Here is an 18066-nt window from a genome sequence, read left to right on the forward strand (position 1 = left end):
TCAAGGGAAAAAGATGAAATGTGGCACCTTAAAATTTTATTTGAAATACAAAAATACTTTTCCTCATCAAAAATTACTAACATTTTCAATGAGAACTGTGTGATCAAATAAACTTTATTATATTTTGAAATCCTGGTGTGACCTCTCATGATAAAGTAACTTGAAGGTCTGATTCTAAGTTAACTTATTTGTAATGGTCATCATATCTAAATATCTTACTTCATAAAGCTACATAGACCCATATGATAGTATATTATTAGTTATCCTTATTAAATTACAGTTCTCATTTTTCATTCCTATCCACCCACTGCAAAATTTTCTGTTGAAATTTGACTAGTAAATTTCAAACGTTTTATTGTCTTTCAGTTCTTGCAAAATAATTAGGTATTGCGTTTTTATTTTTTAATGCAATTAAAATGCTCTAAAACTCTTCATTCAGAAGATTTTAAGTAGGTTAAAGCATTTTTTCCAAAGCTTTCAAGTGTGCAGAAATTATAATTTTTTATAGGTGACATACATCAATTTCATAAAAAAAAGCTTAGTTTTCAGATGTCTTAATCTTAATCATAACTGCTTCACTATTAGCCAATTGCTTACAGTACCATAGATCCTTATGATAAGATTCAGTGATAACAGTAGTGTATACAAGTTTATATTATAAATAATTTTTATAATTTTTCAGTTTTTTGACTCAACTTTTTAGTTATTATTTGTTAGATATAATTATTTGTTGGATATGAAGGACAATCAACAGAGTGCTGTTTTATGTGTTTGACAAAGAAGATGCACTTGAAGTAGAAAGGTCTCCTTTGCCATTTTCTTATTCACCTTTGCTTGCATTTTAGTATTCAATTCAATTCATAGTTTCTTTGATTGAATATTTAAAGCTACTTCACCATGTCATGAGAGCTAGTTCAGTTAAAACTAGGTATTATCTATTGTTAGAATTTTGAGTAGAGGGGGTTGCTAGGATACCAACGGCATCATAGAATCATGTTGCCTTCCCAAAATCTTCTTTCTCACTATAAATTCAATTAGCTAGGTATGTAATATATGTCAATATGCTAAAAAACAAATGAGTAAGGGCTCCATTGTTAGCCTCTACTTTTGAGGAGTTCCTAGTATCATTCATGATATGTGACTGACTAATATGCAGACTGAGGATACTACCAGTGTCAATTCATATATTATTATTAAAGCTTAAATTCTTTTTAAAATACAAATATAAGTTCTAGTATTTTCTTGCCACCCTCCATTGGATGATCTTTTGTACTCTGCTCTTCTGCATGCAATCCACTTTGGATATCACTTGTCCTAATCAACTTTGATCTCTTTGAGGACCAAGCCTAGCTGATTTTTGCTTTTGAGGCCCCACTTTCTAGCATAGTGCCTGGGAGTTACTAGGTACTTAGTTGATATTTGTTGATTGAGCAATGCTAGAGTCTTTACAAAATGAATAATGGATTTACAATTTCATGGATAAAGAGACTCAGATCTCCCCATTATAGCTCATTTATGTCCCTTCATCCTCTACCATTCCTGTCCATATAGTAGCCTAAATCTTCCATAAAGAGTCAAAGAGCTGGAATACTTCCTCTGGGCCTTTGATATTTTTTGTATAGCAGAGTAGCACTTGAACTCCATGAATGACCTATTTCCTATTTCTTTTTTTGGTCTTTTACACTTCTTTTCACAGACAATATGAGTAATATGCTAAATACATAGTTTATACCTACTAGACATTTTACTTGTAAACATTTTTTCTGATTTTAATTTTCATTCACTTCATCCATGCTTTTCACTGAACTGTGCAACCTGATAACCAAGCATTATTGTTGTGTTATACTTTACAATTCCAGCACTCCTGTTTCTTATAATAGATGAGACTGTTCAAAGTTAATCATTGATAGGAAAGAATGTTATCTCACCACATACCAGAAATATGAGTTTACTTGTTAGTGGGTTTTAGTCACAGTGGTTTGTAGTCACAGCTTATGTCAATGTAGTAGAACTATAAACCCCACATTGAAATTTTATGAGGAAACTTGAATCTTAATTATTTTAGAAGTAATTACACTTTCATTTCCTTAGTCAGTTGTACACCTATGTGTGGATTCTCCTTTTCTTCAGAATTAATTAGAGTTGTGAGCTCCTTCATTATAAGCTCACCTCTCAAAATGCCAATTGAATTTTTTCCAAAAATAACCTCGAAATAAATATTTGGTCATTACTCCATAGCTGACATTTTAGGAATTATTCTAATTAAGCCTCCTTTTCTAGTTAAAAAGGAACTGCAGATTCTAAACCAGTTTTGAAATACATAATTGATGGGCCAGAGAGAAGAGGATAGCAATTTCTTTGGATTCAAATTGTTTGGAGAATTAGAAACACATCTTGGATTTTAAAGCTCTGCCTTTTGGTCATTTCACAGTAGGTTTCTCGAATCATTAGTGGGTCAAATGTGGCTCTATAAAACTACCATTGTATTTGTATTTACTTTGTGTATAAAGAGCAGCAATCCTTGGTTCAGTGATCTCTATGTTTTATCATTGCCTAGGTACACACAAGAAAATCATAGTTCTGACCGCATCCTCCAAAAAATAATTTCTGTTTTAGAAGTTGTGCATTTTAACAATGTAATTATGCAACTTATTTCCCTAGATAGTACTTGTTCTCCAAAAGAAAAATTTTTTCAAAAAAAATTGTTTTTGTTGGAGGATATTTTATTTTTTGGTGAGTCATTGTGACCTAAATGGAGTAAGAACTAGCTTTAGGATCAGAAAGACCTGGGTTCAAATTCCTGCTTCCTGCTCCAGGTGCTAATCTGCACTGGGAGACAGAGTTTTGTCACTTGGAGTTCCCTAAACCAATGAAATTACAGATCTAGTACAAAACTTTTACTATATATAATATTTTGTATTTCACTACATCTGAATGCTTTGTTGTATATGAAATATGAAAAAAGAACAACAGAAAATTTTCTTGATTAAAAGTGTTATTTTTTTTTTTTATCAATTCTAAGCCAGAAGACTGACATGGGCTAGACAATCCAAATTAATTAACTTGCCTCCAGTTATACAGCTAAGCAATCTCTACAATTGAGACTTTATACCAGTGTAATAATCATCTTTCTTCATGTTGTTCTTCTCATATCACTCATCTTTGAAATCTTCAATGACTCCCTATTGTCTACTGATAAATTTTGCATTTCACTGCTTGACATTCAAGATCCTCTACAATTTCAACCCATTTTACCTCTACTGCTCTTTCTTCTGACATTTGTTTTTTTTTTTTAATTGAGTCCCCAATTTTCTCTTTCCAAACCCTCCCCTATTAAGAAGGCAATCAGTACAACATCTATTTTATACATGTGAAACATTTCCATATTAGCCATATTACCAAAGAAAAGAGAAAAAAAAGTGAAAAAATGCTTTGATTTGCTCTCAGAATTCATCAGTTTTCTCTCACTGCTGTATATTTCTCCACAAATTGAACAACTCTTTGTTCCCTGAGCTTGCACAGAGTCTCTTGACATTGTACCTTTGTTTATTTAAGTTGCTTCCCATGCCTTACAGTGTCTTCCATTTCTTCATTTTATTATTAATTTTTTGATCATTCAGTATTTTATTTTTTTCTTAAGAAAATGTAGTCAGTTTTAATACTACATTTCTAAAATTTTGGGTTCCAAATTCTCTTCCTCTCTACTTTCCCTCCCCCTCAAGATAGTAATTTTGTATACTTTATTCATGTGAATCATGAAAAAACATTTTCATATTAGTCATGTAAAAGAAGACTCCTTAAAAAAAAACCAACTTAGAAAATAAAGTGAAAAATAGTATGCTTTGATCAAATTTAAATTCCATCAGTAGTGCTATTGTTGGGTCAAAGATGGCCAATTTAATTAATGAATTAGCTTTATAACCCTTGGGACATGATTCCAAATTGTTGTCCAAAATAGTTAGATCAATTCACAATTCTACCAACAGTACATTAGTATCCCAATTTTCTTATATTCCCCATAGCACTTAACATTTTCATTTTTTTGTCATTTTAGCCAATCTAAATGTGATATGGTACCTCAGAGTTCAATTTGCATTTTTCTGATCAATAGTGATTTAGAGCATTATATCGTATAACTAGATAGCTTTGATTTCTTCTGAAAACTGCCTATCCTTTTGTTTTTAAACATTATTTTATTTGGTCATTTTCAGACATTATTCATTAGAAATAAAGATCATTTTCTTTTCCTCCCCCCACAATTCCACTGGGCATCACATGTGTTCTTGATTCGAACCCATTTCCATGTTGTTGGTATTTGCATTAGAGTGTTCATTTAGAGTCTCTCCTCAGACATATCCCCTCTACCCCTGTAGTCAAGCAGTTGCTTTTCATCGGTGTTTTTACTCTCACAGTTTGTCCTCTGCTTGAGGGTAGTGTTTTTTTCTCCTTGATCCCTGCAGGTTGTTGAGGGACATTGCATTGACACAAATGGAAAAGACCATTACGTTCGATTGTACCACAGTGTATCAGTCTCTGTGTACAATGTTCTCCTGGCTCTGCTCCTTTCGCTCTGCATCACTTCCTGGAGGTTGTTCCAGTCTCCATGGAATTCCTCCACTTTATTATTCCTTTTAGCACAATAGTATTCCATCACCAAAATATACCATAATTTGTTCAGCCATTCCCCAATTGAAGGGCATCCCCTCATTTTCCAGTTTTTTGCCACCACAAAGAGTGAAGTATTCTTGTACATGTCTTTTTCCTTATTATTTCTTTGGGATACAAACTCAGCTGGATCAAAGGGCAGACAGTCTTTTATCGCCCTTTGGGCATAGTTCCAGATTGCCCTCCAGAATGGTTGGATCAATTCACAACTCCACCAGCAATGAATTAATGTCCCAACTTGACCACATCCCCTCCAACATTCATTACTTTCCTTTGCTGTAATGTTAACCGATCTGCTAGGTGTGAGATGATACCTCAGAGTTCTCTTGATTTGCATCTCTCTGATTATGAGAGATTTAGAACACTTTTTCATGTGCTTATTAATAGTTTTGATTTCTTTGGCTGAGAACTGCCTGTTCATGTCCTTTGCCCATTTGTCAATTGGAGAATGGCTTGATTTTTTTGTACAATTTATTTAGCTCTTTATAAATTTGAGTAATTAGACCTTTGTTAGATGTTTTTGTTATGAAGATTGTTTCCCAATTTGTTGCTTCCCTTCTACTTTTGGTTACATTGGTTTTCTTTGTACAAAAACTTTTTAATTTGATGTAATCAAAATTATTTATTTTACATTTTGTAACTCTTTCTATGTCTTGCTTGGTTTTAAAGTCTTTCCCTTCCCAAAGGTCTGACATGTATACTAATTTACTTATAGTTTTCTTCTTTATGTTCAAGTCATTCACCCATGCTGAGTTTATCTTTGCGTAGGGTGTGAGGTATTGATCCAAACCTAATCTCTCTCATAACGTGTTCCAGTTTTCCCAGCAGTTTTTGTCAAATAGTGGGTTTTTGTCCCAAAAGCAGGGGTTTTGGGGTTTGTCATAGACTATCTTGCTGAGGTCACTTACACCAAGTCTATTCCATTGATCCTCCTTTCTGTCTCTTAGCCAGTACCAAATTATTTTGATGACCACTGCTTTATAATATAGTTTGAGATTTGGGACTGCAAGGCCACATTCCTTTATATATTTTTTTTTCATGATTTCCCTGAATATCCTTGATCCCTTGTTCTTCCAAATGAACTTTGTTATGTTTTTTTTTCTAATTCAGTAAAATTTGTTTTTGAAAGTTCAAGGGATATGGCACTAAATAGATGGATAAGTTTGGGTAGGATGTTCATTTTTATTATATTGGCTCATCCTACCCATGAGCAGTTAATGTTTTTCCAATTACTCAGGTCTAGTTTTAGTTGTGTGAAGAGTGTTTTGTAGTTGTGTTCATATAGTTCCTGTGTTGGTCTTAGCAGATAGATTCCTAAGTATTTTATTTTGTTTAAGATAATTTTGAATGGGATTTCTCTTTCTAATTCTTGCTGCTGAGATGTGTTGGAAATATATAGAAATGCTGATGACTTCTGTGGGTTTATTTTGTATCCTGCAACTTTACTAAAGTTGTTGATTATTTCCACTAGCTTTTTAGTTGATTCTCGAGGATTCTTTAAGTAGACCATCATATCATCCACAAAGAGTGATAACTTGGTCTCCTCATTGTCTATTTTAATGCCTTCAATTTCTTTTTCTTCTCTAATTGCTACTGCTAGTGTTTCTAGTATAATGTTAAATAATAGAGGTGATAATGGGCATCCTTGTTTCACTCCTGATCTTATTGGGAATGCATCTAGTTTATCCCCATTGCAGCTGATGTTTGCTTATGGTTTTAGATATATACTGTTTATTATTTTTAGGAAAGACCCTTCTATTCCTATGCTTCTAGTGTTTTTAATAGGAATGGGTTTTGTATTTTTTCAAAGACTTTTTCTGCGTCTATTGAGATAATCATGTGATTCTTGTTGGTTTGCTTGTTGATATGGTCATTTATGTGGATGGTTTTCCTAATATTGAACCATCCCTGCATTCCTGGTATAAATCCTACTTGATCATAGTGAATGACCCTCCTGATCACTTGCTGAAGACTTTTTGCTAGTATCCTGTCTAATTTTTTTGCATCTATGTTCATTTGGGAGATTGGTCTGTAGTTTTCTTTCTCCATTTTTGACCTGCCTAGCTTTGGAATCAGTACCATGTTTGTGTCATAAAAGGAATTTGGTAGAACTCCCTCTTTGCTTATGATGTCAAATAGTTTGTATAGTATTGGGATTATCTGTTCTTTGAATGTTTGATAGAATTCACTTGTGAATACATGAGGCTGGGGATTTTTTCTTAAGGAGTTCTTTGATGGCCTATTGGATTTCTTTTTCTGATATGGGATTATTTAAGAATTCTATTTCTTCTTCTGTTAGTCTAGGCAATTTATATTTTTGTAAATATCCATCCATATTGCCTAGATTGGCATATTTGTTGCCATATAATTGGTTAAAGAAGTTTTTAATGATTGCCTTAATTTCCTCTTTATTGGAGGTGAGTCTCTCTGTTGTCTTTGTTTTAGCAGTCAGGCAGCGAAGGTCGAATAGTGAGCCATCCAGTCGGTATTTGATGTAGATGCCCAGGTCTAGATCCATCACAGCATGTCGTAATATTTGGGTGAAGGATAGGTTGAATAGTACCGGAGCGAGGACACAGCCTTGTTTCATGCCATTGGAGATGTTGAAGCGATCGGAAGTCTCTCCACCAGATAGGACTTCCCCTGTCATGTAGACATGAAAGAGCTGGATCAGTTTGAAGAATTTTCCTGGGCAATCGAGCTTGCTAAGAATCACCCACAAGGTGTCCCTGTTCACTGTATTGAACGCCTTTGTCAGATCTATGAAGACAATGTAGAGACTCAGTTTCTGCTCAAGGCATTTTTCCTGCATTTGCCCCACTGTGAAGACCATGTTGATGGTGCTGCGATCTGGTTGGAAGCCACATTGTAATTCAGGCAGGTTCTGCTCTGAAATAGATGACAGGAGTCTGTTGAGTATAACACGGGCGAGGATCTTTCCAGCAGTGGAGAGTAGTGAGATGCCTCTGTAGTTGTCACAGGCTGCTTGTGCACCTTTGTTCTTGTATAGGGCTACGATGGAGGCATCTCTGAGTTCTGGGGGCATGTCTTCCTCTTCCCATATGCTGGTCAGCACTATGTGGAATGCCTGGAGCGCCTTTCCATTTAAGGCCTTGTACACCTCGGTTGGGATCCCATCTTTACCGGGTGCCTTGCCTGCACTCATTTGTTTAATGACTTTTTGGACTTCCTCTATTGAAGGAGGGACGTCAAGTTGTTCAATGGTGCAGTTTTGGGGAATCTGGTCAAGGGCGCTTTGGTCGACTGAAGAAGGTCGGTTGAGAAGCTGACTGAAGTGTTCTTTCCACCTGTTGCTGATGCCTTTTTTATCTTTTATGAGAGTGTCACTGTCAGAGGATAGCAAGGGAGTGGTGGTGGGTTTTAATGGCCCATAGACAGTCTTGAGGGCACTGAAAAATTGTTTGTAGTTTTTCATATCAGCAACGCGCTGGATTTCTTCTGCCTTTTTTCCCCCCAGTATCGGTCTTGCATCTTCCTGATCTCACACTGCACCGTGGCTTGGAGAGACTTGAATCTGTCCTTTTTAGGAGCAGAGTTTGGGTTATTTTGCCACTCCATAAAGGCTTTGTTCTTTTTGCTCAATAGCATTGTTGTTCTCGTGAACCAGTTCTGGTGGTTGCATTGTTTGGGATCTAGGACTGCCTTTGATGTTTCCTTCACTGCATCTCTGACCTGGTTCCAAAGGGAGGTGAGGTCTCCCTTTTCATCGATGATAGTCAATTTGCTTTTCTTCTCTCCTTTTAAAAATTAGATTGACCAGTACTTTGTCTATTTTGTTTGTTTTTTTCAAAGTACCAGCTTCTTGTCTTATTTATTAAATCAATAGTTCTATCACTTTCGATTTTATTAGTTTCTCCCTTAATTTTTAGGATTTCTAATGTGTTTTTCTTCTGGAGGTTTTTAATTTGTTCGCTTTCAAGTTTTTTTGATTTGCATGTCCAATTCATTGATCTCTGCCTTCCCTAATTTGTTAATATATGCACTCAGGATATGAATTTTCCTCTGAGTACTGCTTTGGCTGCATCCCATAAGGTTTGAAAGGATGTCTCACCATTGTCATTTTCTTCAATGAAATTATTAGTTGTTTCTATGGTTTGTTCTCTAACTAACCAATTTTGGAGCATCATATTATTTAGTTTCCAATTGATTTTTATTTTGTTCTCCATATACCCTTACTGATCATTATTTTTATTGCCTTATGATCTGAAAAGGTTGCCTTAATTATTTCTGCTTTTCTGCATTTGTATGCCATGTTTTTATGACCTAGTGTATAGTCAGTCTTTGTGAATGTGCCATGTGCTGCTGAAAAGAAAGTGTATTCCTTTTTGTCCCTATTTATTTTTCTCCATATATCTATTAACTCTAATTTTTCTAAGATTTCATTCACCTCTTTTACCTCTTTTTTATTTATTTTTTCATTTGATTTAACTAGATTTGATAGTGGTTGGTTCAGATCTCCCACTAGTATAGTTTAATTATCTATTTCTTCCTTCAATTTTCCTAGTTTCTCCATTAGAAATTTGGGTGCTATACCATTTGGCGCATACATGTTGATTAGTGATATTTCCTCGTTGTCTATACTCCCTTTTATCAGGATGTATTTACCTTCCCTATCCCTTTTAATCAGGTCTATATTTGCTTTGGCTTTGTCAGATATCATGATTGCAACTCCTGCCTTCTTTCTGTCAGTTGAGGCCCAATAGGTCTTACTCCAATCTTTAATTCTGACCTTGTGAGTATCTACCCACCTCATGTGTGTTTCTTGAAGACAACATATGGTAGGGTTTTGGATTCTAATCCATTCTGCTATTTGTCTACATTTTATGGGTGAGTTCATCCCATTCACGTTCAATATTATGATTATCATTTGTGAATTTCTCAACGTTTTGATATATTCCCCTGATTCTGACCTTTCTTCTTTTGCTATAACCTTTTAAACCAGTGGTTTACTTTAGATCAGTCTCCCTAGTCCCCTCCCTTGTTATTCTTCTCTTTCTGACCCCTCCCTTTTTGTTCCCTTCCCCTCCCCCCTCTCCTTCCCTCCCTTTTTGTACTCCCTCCCCCCCCCCCCAACCCCCTTTGGTTTCCCCTCTCCCTTACCCTGTTGGATAAGATAGAATTCAAGATCCCAGTGGATCTAGATGCTCTTCCCTCTCAAGAGTTGATTTAACTGAGATTAAGGTTTAAGTAATACCAATTAGCACTCTTTTCCTCTCCTTCTCATAAGAGAATTCTTCTCCTCCCCTTCCCTTGTGTATCTTTCTGTGACAAAGATTATTCTATTTAATTTATTTCTATTTATTCAAGTATATCTTAGTACCATCATTTATTCCCCCCTCCCTTTTTCTTTCTTTTTATTTTTCCCCCTCCAAATCATGTTAATGCCCCGATCTTTCCCTATGAGTGATTCTTCTGATTACTCTATTATTGCATACAATTTTTGAAAGTTACCCATATCATTTCCCCTATATGTTAGTATATATAATTTGATCTAATTGTATCCCTTATAGAAGGGAGTTTGAATAAAAGAAAAAAAAAACACTTTTCTCCTTTTCCCTTTCTTTCATATTTACCTTTTCATGTTTCTCTTGCTCTTTGTGTTTGGATGTCAAACTTTCCACTGAGTTCTGGTCTTTTCTTTACAAATACTTGGAAATATTCTATTTTGTTGAATGCCCATACTTTCCCCTGGAAGTATATAGACAGTTTTGATGGGTAGCTGACTCTTGGTTGAAGACCCAGTTCTCTTGCCTTTCTGAATATCGTGTTTCAGGCTTTGCAGTCTCTTAGCGTGGCCGTCACTAGGTCTTGTGTAATCCGTATTGGTGGTCCTCTGTATCTGAAGTTCCTCTTTTTAGCTTCTTGTAAGATTTTTTCCTTAGCTTGGAAGCTCTTGAATTTGGCGATTACATTTTTGGTGTTTGTCTTTTGGGGATTTAGTATAGAGTGTGTTCTATGAACCCTTTCTATTTCTATTTTGCCCCCTTGTTTGAGAATATCAGGGCAATTCTCTTCGATGATTTCTTGTAGTATGGCATAGTTTTTCAGGTAGACCAATGATTCTCAAGTTGTCTCTCCTTCCTCTGTTTGACTTAGCTTTATTAATTCTTGCTGTTTTGCATGATCATTGGTTTCCAGTTGCTCAATTCTGGTCCTTAAGGCCTGGTTTTCTGCTTTAATCTTTTGGCATTCAGCTGTAATTTTTTGCTTCTCTAATATAATTTGTTGATTTTCTTTTTGAAACATTTCCCACTTCTCTTTCCAGAGGGCTTCCATCTTTCTGATGATAAGCTTCATTTGGGACTCTTCCAGGGCTTGTAGAGAATTTTCATTTTTTTTCAGTTTTGCCTTTGTTTAAGTTTTGTCCAGTATTTCCTCTGTAGCCTGGGTTTTTCCTCCATAAAAATTTTCGAGGTGACAGCTTTCTTTTTTGATCTTCTGGTGGGATTTTGAGGCTCCTGTGAACAGTTAGCAATTTTTTCTGGATGTTTTCAGTTCCCTGTTTAGTCAGAAATCAGAGTCTGCTGAGGAGGTTTTTTGTGTATGGAGTTAATGAGCAGGCTCTAGATTTTCCTCAGTCCTTTGCAGCTTTTCTCGGTACCTTCCTCCAGGGGGCACTCAGTATCTGTACTCTCTTGCTCTCCTGGTTTTCCCGTTTAGGTACTTTCGGGGGTGGGTCCCCTGCAGACCTAGTCAATTCCCGAGTACCCAAAAAACACTCCCTGTTCGTTCCTGAGGCACTCCTGTCTCACTTCCTGGCTCTGGCAGGCGAGCTGGCTCTGGACACCTGCAGTCTGTGCTTTCTCGGTTCGTGAGTTTTTCTGCCTAGCTGCCTTCAGGCAGGAGGTCCCCTGCTGTCCTAGTCAGCTCCCAAGGGCGCAGAAGTGCCCTCTCCTTGCTTCAGAGGCTCCCCTTGCTCCTTCATCTCAGCATTCGCTGGCCCTAGCTCTGGCCCTATAGGTGGGGGTGGGGGAGGGTGGATCCACTCGCCCTTTCCCCCTCTTATAGGCTGGTAAAGCCCCGATCCCATGCACCTTCATGGCTGAGCCCTGCTCTACAGCTCCTCTGCTCCTCTGATAAAGATTCTTAAGGTCTTTTGGGATGATCCTTATCGGTGTATGCTGGGGAGAGTGAGTAAGCCACATTTAGCTGGCCGCCATGCTTACGTTGATCAAAACTGCCTATCCTTTAACGATTTACTTCCTTTCTCTTATTAATTTTTCTGCCCATTTTTTTGAAGTCCAACTCAAATACTTCTTGTTCCTAGAAACTTTTCATGGTTCACAGTTGGTAATGAGATAAATTCTCTCTCATCTAATGTTTTATTACTCTTGAATGTACTTAACATGTAATATTGAATATTTTAGCTATATGTTTATATCTTAGCCCCTAGTAAGCTATATTTGACCATTTTCCCTAAAATCTAGCATAGTGTTTTTACATAGTAGGCACTCAGTAGCTAATTTGGTTTGGGGGTTAATTTTTATTGCTTTGGTATTTTTTATTGTATTTACATATATTCTAGTGTTTTAAAAATTTGTTAGTCTTTTTTGATCATTATCTTTTTTACCATTTAGATTAACATATTCATTAATTAAATTTTTGCCTTTTTATTCATATATGTTCATATATGTATATACTTATGTCTATAATGTGTCCATGTGAGAAATGGCATATTTGTGTTTTCTTTGAGCTTTTATTTTTATTATGAATGTATAATCACTGCCTTCACTAAGTGATGCTTCTGTACATGACATTAAAAATGACTATTCTTATTCCTTTATAGCTTCAACTTTAATATTTGTCTGCAAAATCTAGTCAAAATAAAAGATCATTTACCCTTTCTTAGGGATTGTTTTTGCTTAAAGGTTAGACAGATGTGGATGTTAAAGATCTATTTTGTGGTTACTACACAAAGTGGATAAAGACAAATGATTCAAGTCCTGCAAGAAGTTCAAATTGTGGCCATTTCCAGGGAAATTAAAATTAGATACAAACACTGTATCATTATCCTAGTGTATTTTAAAGAGGAAATCTCAATTTGTTATTTTCTTCTTTTTTAAAAATATTTTTCAATTAAAAAAATCTCTTAATTGTGTCTAAAAAATCTAAAAGATATTTGTAAAGATGTTCCCCAGATTTCATGACATATTAGGTCAATTGTACATCTTAATTTTAATTAAATTTTTTTTTAATTTAGACTTTTTTATTAATTAATTTATTTTATTTTATTTGCTTAATTTAAAAGACATTTCTAATGAAGGAAAAGAGGACGTCGGGGTGACTCAGTAGGTTGAGAGCCAGACCTGGAGACAGGAGATCCTGGGTTCAAATCTAGTTTTAGATATTTCCTAGCTGTGTGACCTTGGACAAGTCACATAGCCCCCATTGCATAGCCCTTACCACTCTTCTGCCTTGGAACCAATACACAGTATTGACTCTAAGACGGATGGTAGGAATTTTTTTTTAAATCCTGGTACAATTACTTGTGCAGAGTTTCCATTATGGATAACATAGTTTATTGAAAAAAAGAACTAAATTTGGAATAGAAGGTTTTAAGATTAAAATTTGATTCTGCTTCTTAACTACTTTTGTGACAATGTCAACTCAGCTTAACTAGTCTTTAGTTTACTTTTCTATAAAATAAAGAAGTATGATGTATCATAGTGGAAAAAATAGTAGACAACAAAATGGTCAGAAAGAGCAAAGTTTTAATTCTACATCTGATTCTAACTAGCTTCATGACCATGAATTCACTTTTCCTCTCTGCTCTTCAGTTTCCTCATCTGTGAAAATAGAGATAATAGTACCTGCTTCACAGAATTTGTTGTAGGGATCAAATGAAATATTTGTAAAGCATTTTGCAAACTTCAAAGCACTTTGTCAGTGCTTACTTTGATATTCAGTGGATCTGAGATTATGCCATTGTAGGTATTTCTCTAATAAGGCAAATCGGAGCCTATTCTTACTTGCCCTTCTTGTGACTCATCCCTGTTGGCCCAGCATTTCATTACAAAGAACCCACCACTTCTCCATCATAATTCCTTATTTGTACAGTGTGGCACCTGCCCATCCCCGCCTACTGTGTGCTTCTTCATTGCTCTTTAGGTGATGCTCAACTGTAGTTCTTCATAGACCCTTCCCACTTTAATGCCCTTCCAGCTTTGATCTGCTGGAGTAAATGGTCTTAATGGATAGAGCTGATCACATTACTCCCAAATTCAGAAGCTTTCAATGATACGTTCCCCCTTCCTCCTTTTTTGTTTGGACCTGTTACTTCATTTATATGGGGAAAGAACTCCCTCTGCCAATGTAGTTCAGCAAGTCTGCTGAGACTTAGAATCTTAGTGAGTTATCAGGAGTAGGAAGAGATGATTTGTCCTGGGATCATATAGCCATATATTTCAGAAATCGGTCTTTCTGATTCTAAAGTTAAGTTGTATCCACTAATATTACTTTACCCCCTCTCAATGGATGTTCCTCATGTGTATTAAAATTAAGGCCAGATTCTCATCCACTTTTCTAGCCTTCCTTCTATGAACTTTCTTTTCATATGATTTCTCTCCAGCTGGACAGGACTACTTGTCATTATTGTCATTCATTCTGTCTCCTTGCACCTCCATAACTTTGTTTGAATTATCCCCTAAGTCTGGAATTAAGGCCCTCCTTCTCTTCCTAATTTCACTTGTGGAATGGCAGCCCACTTTTTAGGGCCCCATTCAGACAACCTTCTCTGAAACCTTCCCTCTCATTCTATACAAAAGTAGTTTTATTTCTGTGGCATTCTCATATCATTTTTTGTATTCCTTTGCATTTACTATCTATTTTAGTGCATATTACTCCTCTACTAGTTAACCTTCCATGTGCTCCCTAAACATTTGTTAAATGAGGTTGGTGAAAATAGACTTCCTTTTTTAATTTTAGCTTTTATGAAGTTTTCTATTGGAAGGAGCCGGAAAAGGAAAAACTTGATAAGAGGAAGTTCAAACAGATAAATCGAAATGGTATCAATATTTTGCTTTGGTTTTTTTTCCCTTCTTTAGTGTCAAATGTTCACAAAAGACAGTGAAGGATTCCTATCACATGATTTGTAGACCATGTGCTTATGAACTTGAAGTTTGTGCTAAATGTGGAAAGAAGGAAGAAATTGTTATTCCGTGAGTATTTCCGTGAAAGTTTATTTCACTCTTGTAGGGTCTGATGCACATGAGTTTTCTTTCTCTGAAGCATTCTGGTAACTAATTAGGGCTTCTATTTCAGTATAAGTGTACAATGGACTAAGATTATAAGAGAATTTAGACTGCAAATTTTTCAGTAGTTCTTCCCCATATCAGTTTCAACAATATCTTTTTCATATCAATCAGCCCTAATAAGAATTTTTTAAACTTCTTATTCATAGCACAATTTCATTCAAGCCAAGCCTCCTTTATCTCGGGCTGAGGTCATTTTTCAGATTCAGGTAAAATCAGCTTACCTCATACAGAAAGGAAAATAAGTCATTGTGAATTAGATATAATGCATTTTTTGCCTTGTTATAATAAATAGAAAACCACATGTCATTGTTTGGAACATATTGGCTTTTGCCCTTGTAATATTCCTGTAATGGTGCCCCCAGGGATGCAGACTAACTTAAAAGCTTTATGGTATAAGCATTTGGTTTATAATTTCATTTGCTACTTGTTATATATTTATTGAGTGGGTAAGTCAATATGTGTCCAAATCTTACTCTATTTTATTGTTCTTTATACAGCACTTTCCATCATCAAACCCAGGTACCCATCATCCATTCTTCTGTCCCAACTTCTCTTTCCTGCTTAGCTTCCAGTCAAATCTGCTTTTCCCTAGAAAGGTTTTAGGTCAGAATTCCTTTGCAAAAGTGGAAAAAAATAACCAGTCAGTGACTACATCTGTTACTCACCTATGTAATATACTTTTAGCCCTCTTTAAGCATTTTAAAGTGGAGCTACTGGGGGCAGCTGGGTAGCTCAGTGGATTGAGAGCCAGGCCTAGAGATGGGAGGCCCTAGGTTCAAATTTAGCCTCAGACACTTCCCTGCTGTGTGACCCTGGGCAAGTCACTTAACCCCCATTGCCTAGCCCTTACTGCTCTTCTGCCTTGGAACCAATACACAGTATTGATTCCAAGATGGAAGGTAAAGGTTTAAAAAAAAATAAAATAAAGTAGAACTTCCTTGTAAATATGCAGTTCTCATACTATTTTTATTTGCTTTTAATTAGAAACCCCATTTTTCACAGTAGGGATCTGTGGATCTCTCACTGTAACAAGAGAATATTAAAAAAAATTTATAAGTTATGATACTTAGACAATATTTAGAAAAAAATCACTTTTTAAAATTTTGCTGTCATCAAAACAAAATTTAGATTGCCTGTAGACAAACAGAAACCTAAAATAGATTACTATCAAGTACTGTAGTGGTTTCATGGTTTTGATTATTTTTATGTTAAGCAGTTTTTCTGGACCAAATGTCCTATACTAATTTGACTGGGTTCAGCATAGGACCAGAAACATCATTATTGGCTAGACTCATGACTTAATCTTCAGGGACCTCTATTCATATTTGTTTCATTGAAATTCCTGCTGATTAGGACCAAAAATGTGGAATTTTGTAGAAAAGGTTTCCTCTACCTTTACTGCCTAAGTAAAATAAAAGCCTGACAAATAATTAGATTTTTTCCCCTCCCTCCATCAGGATCAGTAACAGGCTAGAGAAGACAGCAGATGTTGAAAGTGATGAAATATCTAACTCCAGGAGAAGAAATGGAAGACTTGAAGAACAGAGCAGTGATGAATTGGATTTTGATCTTGATTTAAACGAATCAGAAGATGAAGAGCAAACTAATCCTAACAGCTATACCAAAAACAAATCTGCAAGTGCAAAAACCTAGCCAACTTAAAGATCTTGTACAAAGACCTATGCAAGTCTATACAAGAAAGTGGAAAGCTTATTGATCTGGGTTTAAGGGTACCTGGTTCTGTTCTTGCCTTTGTTATTAACCAATTATGTAAACATAGTCAAATCACTTGCATTCTTGGAGTCTATTTTTCTCATCTGGAAATGATATCAGTAGATGACCTGAAGTGTATTTCCTGCCCTAGTTTTCTATGATTTGGATTTCATCAGAAACTGAATCTATGTTTAAATTTCTCTTGGAATAATAAAAAAGAACTTTTAAAAAAATTATTCAACATACTGATCTTTTAATTTTCATGCTTCCATTTTGACTTCTCTCATGCAATATCTTTTCAAATCAAGTATTGGGTAATTTCAGTATTATAAACCAAATATTATTCAGAAAGCTTACATGATCAGAAGTCATAAGATTGAACAATATTCAGTATTAATGGAATATTTAATCTCGTTTGTAAAATGAGTTGCTCTAATTAAGGTAAAGCTTCAGTAAATAGTAATTGACCTCAAGTAGATAATTCACATTGAAAGTCATAATCTCATATTTTGCCTTTATTATAGAAATAGAATATTGGGGTTAGAACAATGGATATTAAGTTAAGAGGTAACAAAGTTCAAGTCCCATAATACTTTGTTGACAAGTCATTTAAACTCTTCAGGCTTCAAGTTCTTTGTCTGGGTAATGGGAATAAAATACCTTTTATGCAGAGTTGATATAAAGAAAGCACTTTGTAAACCTTAAAGAACTATGTGATTTGTAAGTCATTCATAAGAATTATGTAAGATTCTTCTTCTTGATAAGAATAATGATACCGATTTATTTTCCGTTTTTCCCCTTCTTATAAAGAACTCAATTTATATTTGACATGAAAAAAGTGATATTATTTGTGAAAAGTCAGAAGACAGTCTCTTAAGTATCACTCAGTTCTTTTCCCAAGAGGTCTTAGATACAAACACTTTTATGATACAATAAACAAAAGCCTTTTCATATATATTATCTTGTGTCATCCATAAAATAGTACTTTAAGGCAAGGAGGCCAGGTAATAAAACTGGATTCTGGCTCTGGTTCTTCCACATGCAAATCATCACATGCTGGTTAACTCAGTGTTTCTGATCTTCAGTTTTTTATGAAGTAAGTTAGTAAGAGCTATTCTGCTTTGAATTATGAGCAAAAGGCACCATAGAGTTCCTCTCATCTCATACCTTTATTTTGCAGATAAACAAGCAGGTTCTTGTGGGATGGAGTAAGAGTTACCCTCTGTTGCATGGAACCAATAGTGGAAGAACCAGAGACTAGGACAAAAGTCTCCTGAATTCTCCCAGGCCAATACTGTCCAAGATATCTACCTTACAGGATAATTGTGAATATAAAATTACTTAAATATGAAAATTGTGAATTAAAAGCAAGTTTATGGAGCCATATGCCCAGCATTTTAATGGAATAACGTTC

General features: G+C 35.4%; 1 protein-coding gene across 3 annotated transcripts in view; it reads left to right on the top strand.

Annotated features, from left to right (window-relative positions):
- C7H9orf85 (chromosome 7 C9orf85 homolog) overlaps positions 1-16885 on the top strand; it is a 97713-nt gene extending 80828 nt beyond the window's left edge. For 2 of the 3 annotated variants that reach the window (XM_001373348.4, XM_056806252.1), the window contains exons 3-4: positions 14730-14843; positions 16397-16885. In XM_001373348.4, coding sequence (XP_001373385.1) covers positions 14730-14843; positions 16397-16592 — 310 coding nt within the window. In that variant the 3' untranslated portion in view covers positions 16593-16885. The remainder of the gene's footprint in view (positions 1-14729; positions 14844-16396) is intronic. The other variant, XM_056806254.1, reaches the window with a different exon arrangement.
- The last annotated feature ends 1181 nt before the right edge of the window (positions 16886-18066 follow it).

Source organism: Monodelphis domestica, chromosome 7, assembly GCF_027887165.1.
Source record: "Monodelphis domestica isolate mMonDom1 chromosome 7, mMonDom1.pri, whole genome shotgun sequence".
Taxonomy (NCBI): domain Eukaryota; kingdom Metazoa; phylum Chordata; class Mammalia; order Didelphimorphia; family Didelphidae; genus Monodelphis; species Monodelphis domestica.